The following is a 6,000-nucleotide window of genomic DNA, read 5'->3' on the forward strand; positions in this document are numbered from 1 at the left end:
TCAAAACTAAAGATGGGACGCAGTGACAACACATACAAAAATACATAATGATAAGCGGGATGCAAACTAAAAAAGACCCTAATTGGTGTGTAGAACTGCAGAGAATATATTTAACACAGCAAGGTGTTTGTCTTCAGAGAGGACAATAAAACAACCATCTGTTGTTTTTTTTTTAAAAACACTCACAGACAGGATGATGTCTCCGATGTGTATGCGCCCATCTTGATCGACAGTGCTGCCTTTCACTATGCTCTTCACTATCACACCGGCGCTGTAGACTAAGGAGAGCAAAATATGTTAAAGGAAATGTTAGAATGTGTTGTTATGAAGATGCTACGTTTGCCCGAAGCTAAAACTATGGTGGCTACATACCTGAGTTTAGATCACCTATGTAGCTGGAGATGGTGAATCCCAGGCCCCGGCTGTTTTTAGTGAACTGCACACTGAACTCACAGTCATCATTCAAGTCACTGAGCTGGAAGGAAGCAGCAGGAGAGAGACATTCAGGTACAGAGAATACTTTCACACATTTAGTATCACTGAATCACTACTTATTTCACATAAAAACTTTGGTGGTGCTAATTATGTGATAATAGTCCTTAAACACACACCGTGCCATCCAAGCTGTCCTGGCTGAGGACTGGGGAGGAAACGTGGTTGTCCTTGGTGACATCTCTGGCGATGAGCAGTTTCACTCTGTTACCAGCGTTTCGCAGCACCTGGCCCGAGTGAAAAGTGACGGTATGTGAATAAATAAGGTCCTTTTTTATCACCTACTATGAAAATGTCACAGACAATAGCTCACCTGTGCCACCTGCTCGCTGTTCATTCCGGCTAAATCTGTATCTCCAATGCGAAGGATTTGATCGCCGCTGCGCAGGCGCATATCCTGAGGAACCCCGTTATGAGAACATTTCAGTGACGACACTTCAGTGTGTTTGCTCTACAGTTCACTTTATTTACTTTTGCAGACTATTTAAACTATAAAGTTTATACTATTTAGTATAAACTAAATTAGCTAGCATTAGAAGTGCTGATTGTGGAACCAATTTATGCTGGAGAGAACCTATCTGTTTCCCCCTGCTTCCAGTCTTTAAGAAAAACTAGGTTGTCAACCACTTGACAGTGGCATCAATCCTCTCAACTTTGTGATAGAGAAAAGGTGTATTTTTTAAATACTTTTCCATCAAGTGGCTGTTTACGGTTTAGACTTACCCTACCGGCAGCCCCTCCGGGGAGGATGGTCTTGACCATGACTCCCGTACTCCGTCCCCCTATGATGCCGAAGCCAAGTCCTTTCCCATCGTTGGTCAGCTCTATCATCTCCACATGGCGCCTCTGGTTAGCACAAGAAGAAAGGAGACAGGAAGGGGGGAGGGGGAATGGAAAAAAGATCAATTCTAATTAAACAGTATTAAGTGGTCGAAGCACTGTTTAATTCCCTTGATTGTCTACGCCCACAGACACACATTTATCAGCTTTACAGTAACACCTCACATGCTAGCCTACTGTACCTCATGTGCGATAGCGGAAAGGTTTCTCCCCATTGACATGGTGCGGGAGATTCGAGGAGGGGTGCAGTACTAAAAGGAAATAAATGCCACGTGTGAAACGGAAGCGAATCTCAGATTACATGGAGTAAACCGAGAACTCGGCTGATATCCAGTTGATATCCAACTGGGCTTGACTTTTTAGTGTATAGTGATATTCTTGAGTGGAAATGTGACATTTCGAAGGTGTTCCATTTTACAGCGGGAAGTAAAACAAATATTTTGTGTCCATGGATCCTCACGGACTGAGGGTTCCTATTGCTACGCTGCCTAAATGATCACTCTGGGGGTATTTTCACATACCTGAGATTCAGTGTGAGTGCAGTTGTCTGGGTAGATGTCTGAGAGGTACAGCTCCTGCGAGCCCAAAGAGGAAATGCTGCCATCCTTGTGGAATGATCTGGCAGTGCTGGGCCTTCGGTTCTCAACGGCCCATGTGTATGAGTCACTGTGGCTCAGCGACTTCAGCCCCACTGGCATGCCCGGGCACGGGCCGCAGTTCATGGACACAGACTTGGTAATGCCCTTCACCTGGTTAGATTTAGAGAGCATTAACGCAGGGATAAATTGTCTGCGCGGAGATATGGAAAGAAGAGTATTAAAGATGGATTGGGTGGGGCGCAGAGAGAGCATGAGAGAAGGATGGGGAGGTGTGAGAAGAACTGAGAGGGATATGGGTGAGGCACTAGACTAGATAGAGGCGTAGGGGAGGGAGGGGGGGGTTGATGGAGAAGTGGCGACATTAATTGAAGAAACGAGATACGGAGGTAGAGAGGAATGAGGATGGGAGAGTGATAGAGGAACACAGAAAGGATAAAGAAAGTGAGAAAGGAAGGCACTGAGAGACAATGAAGAAAGACGTGGAAGGGGGGGAGGGTTAATGCGAGTTAACCAAAAGGAGAAAGGAAAAAAAAAAAGTACCAAAAGACAGATTTATAATGGAGCGAGGAGGGAGAAGATAGGCGAGTGGGAACACAAGGATCTGAGATAAAGGCTTCTTTTCACCACCACATAACCGCAAAACGGTTCCCTAGATGTTTCTCTTTCAAAGTGTAAAAGGGAGTTTACGCCTATTTCTGATCTGTATACGGTATTCTAACAATGTTGACATCTGTTGAAACGGGTAGAGTAAAAATAGAACACTCTTAAAATGCTTTGCGCCCATTTGATTTGGACTTTATGTCTATGAAAATCTGTGTATTCATCCGAGAAACAAACATTTGAGCTAATGTCTCTCAGTCCTGTTAAAAATCAACAGACCTGTGACAAAGTCCTTTGCCATGTTTGCTAGAATGTGATACTAATGGCCACAGGCTCATGCCACATTGCTAATCTAATAAGGGTTGTGTGTGTAGACTGAGAGTTAGCCTATTAGAATACACCACAATGGCCGGCTACCAAGCCGCGATGCTTAGGGCTAACAAGCGAGTTTAATGCCTTCGTGGTGTCACAGATGTTACACCGCATCACTTGCACACACATGGGCGACACACACACACACACACACACACACATATATATACGGGCAAAAACTTATGACAGTGTCACGGATGACTTCTGCAAACTCTTCAACATGATATATAGCCTCATCCCTCTCTCCCCCTCTCTCTCCCTCTCTCTCTCTCTCTTTCTCAGGGCTTTAGTGGTAAGCTTAGGTAAGCTGATTACTCATCCAGTTTGGTTCCTGCATTCAGTATTTTGGGAATGATTCCGTCTCCTTCTTCACCTCATTCAATACACACCGCCCAAACGCCCACGCACTCACTCCCGTGCTGTACCTTCGCCGGGGGCTTCCGCTGAGCTTGCTGTAAGCTGAGTATATGAAGGAACAGGGGGCTCTGCAGGACAGTCTTTAGCAGGGATAGTTTCTCCTGAGTGGGGGCCTCGCCTCTCTCCTTCAATTTGGCTTGCAGTCTCTCCACAGCCTCCAAGGCACACTGAGTATCTGCAGAGAGATTGTACAGTATATCATTTGTGTCATTCGGGAGCAGGATTATTCCCACTTGGCTTTGCAACGTTTTTTTATTTTATTTTTTTTTTTTACGTGATTTGGAAGGCGCCGGGCGACCCAGGCGCCAAAGACAAACCTTTGATATTAAGCTATGAATCGTCAACACTTACTGGTGCCAATGGGAATAGTAAGAGAGTAAATATATATATATATATAAATATAAAAAAAACAACTGTGCTTTAGAGGTTTGAGTGGAGGAAAAATGAGAAAATGTCCTTGAACCAATGTTGCTGCAGTCTGACTTCTTTCAATTTCAAACGTTATTTCAAATGACAGGTCTTGGGTTAATGTGTCCGAAACCAAAGCAAGGAGGATTAGACTAAACCCAGTGAACAGACATAAGATGATACTGAAGGAGCGTGTGCTATCCCTAGCGCAGCACAACACAGCGAAAAGCAAAAAGCTGAAATCTTCCGCGGCGACCTTGTGCCCTTGTTTATTTAGCAGAGAGGCGGCTGATGAGCCCAAGCGACCACAGCGGTAATTGTATGTGGCAGAAGGTTAAAACCCTGTAAACTCCTCGCCGCGGAGTTTTGACTACCGACCAGACTGCGAGATCTGTGCCACCTGCACATGTAACCGGTCCCTCCCGTCTGGCTGCAACCAGCATGCTTGACACCTTAATTGTAAGCCTGTGATGGTGGCGGTGGCCGTGGCGGTGGCCGTGGCGGTGGGGAGTTTTACGGCGTTGACTGCAACACAGTTTGGTTTTAAAACTGCGCTCTGCACCAGGAGGTCACGGGAATACACTCACCCATGATTTCCATTGTGGCCCGAGAGGATGCCTGAGCGAAAATGTTCCCTTTCCCGCCTCAGTTAAATGTCATTCTTCTCCGCTTCCCACCTGCAACAGGAACAAGAAAAAACAAAGTTTGTGCTTTAAATCATACAAATTGGCACAATCAATTGTAAAAATGTGAAAGTAATTGTGTAGGAAGACGCTCCTCCTTGACGAAACATTTTATTAGTGTGCAGATTTAGCCAAAAAACAAACAAACAAAACAACTTTGATTAGCCTCCTCCTTATCCCAGAATGAGTAGTTACTACACCAATAATTATTTTACATCTGTTCAGCCGCGTGTATCGTTTTCCCCCTGCATCTTCTCCTCCGGGGCCAGTGCCATGCCTCCTTGCAAGCGCCTTGCTTGTCACCTAATGCTCTTTAGCGGGATTTAAGTCTTCTCCAAAAGGCTTTATCAGCCGGTGATGGTAATTAACAGAGACACGCGGCCTCCCGACTATGCCGACTTGAGGGGGAAGCCTGTATGGCTTCAAAGCATGATGCCAGTGACATGATTTGATTTGCAAAACGATGGGCTGGAAATGACAACGTCTCATCCGAGATCTAATTAGGACGCATTGATAGGCACGAGGGGTGCGCGCAGTATGTGCCCTTCACGGCGACATAATGAAATCTATATCTTATACCTGTTGATGTTAAAGCGAAGCTGCACGTTTCTAAATATGACATTACATATTAATGGTTTACCGTAATTGGGAGCTCATTAGCTACTAATTTGATATGCAATCTACAAGACTTAACTGTTAATTGGTATATTAAAAAAAAAAAAGACCTTATACGCGTTTCTGTGACGAACAGAAGGACGGCGGGGACAGTTCACGATCGCCTCGGGTGCTGAGAGCTCCATCTCACCTCCATTACAGCGCCGGTGGACGATCAACAGGTCCCCACTGGGCTCGAGGCACAGCGCGCACGCACAAACAAACAGCAACCTTCTCCGGTCCGCAGGGGAGACGTACCTCTACCGAGTAGCAAGGCTGACACTTCCCCGGTGGAACAAGTCATAACAGCTCGCAGAGATACCAGGTAGCAAGGTGAGCGCTGTATTTATTTATTTTTTATTTTTTTTTCTTGCAGCGCTGCGTCCGCGGCTTGCGTGCGTCCCGCGCAGTGCGCATGTCACCCTCTGATCTCCAGCACAAAGGGCTCATCCCTAGTGATGAAGAAGTAGCCCGCAGTAATCCTGTAATACATTTCACTGGGGCAAATGATACTTGTGGATTTTACAGAGACGACCAGCCCTGCATGTCTTTATGAAAAAATATTTTATAACATTGACAAGGAAAGGAAAAAAATAAATAAAAAATGCTTGTTAATTTGTACTAATGTATAGATAATAAAATGTTATGTTACGACTTGAGCTGCAAAGGTGTGTTGCCATGGTTCCCGCTTTAATATGCATATATTTATTTATCATATAGCCTAATTAATATACTTAGGCATCAAATGGTATTACGTACACGGCCTGCTTAATAAAACATATTATTTTTTGCTATTAGATCAACTGAAAACACATTTTCTTTTGCTCAAACTTTTCAATGGCTTTTATTCTTCATAACTTTTTCAGCTCATTGTTTTTCTGTGTTTGTCCGGTAGTACACTGCTACCGGGCAAACCGCTTCGGGCTCACTACTTC

The 6,000-nt window shown here is 44.7% G+C and overlaps 1 protein-coding gene across 1 annotated transcript in view; it reads right to left on the reverse strand.

The window, feature by feature from the left end:
- Positions 1–4,328, reverse strand: part of LOC311508020 (multiple PDZ domain protein) — a gene marked incomplete at both ends in the record, with an annotated part of 36,742 nt that extends 32,414 nt beyond the window's left edge. The window contains 9 exons of the mRNA XM_084572634.1: positions 187–278; positions 373–475; positions 612–719; positions 806–889; positions 1,216–1,338; positions 1,515–1,583; positions 1,854–2,081; positions 3,329–3,495; positions 4,316–4,328. Of these exons, the coding sequence (XP_084428760.1) occupies positions 187–278; positions 373–475; positions 612–719; positions 806–889; positions 1,216–1,338; positions 1,515–1,583; positions 1,854–2,081; positions 3,329–3,495; positions 4,316–4,328 (987 nt within the window). The remainder of the gene's footprint in view (positions 1–186; positions 279–372; positions 476–611; positions 720–805; positions 890–1,215; positions 1,339–1,514; positions 1,584–1,853; positions 2,082–3,328; positions 3,496–4,315) is intronic.
- Positions 4,329–6,000: the final 1,672 nt, after the last annotated feature.

Source organism: Chelon labrosus (genome assembly GCF_963514085.1).
Source record: "Chelon labrosus genome assembly, chromosome: 2".
In the NCBI taxonomy this organism is placed as follows: Eukaryota; Metazoa; Chordata; class Actinopteri; order Mugiliformes; family Mugilidae; genus Chelon; species Chelon labrosus.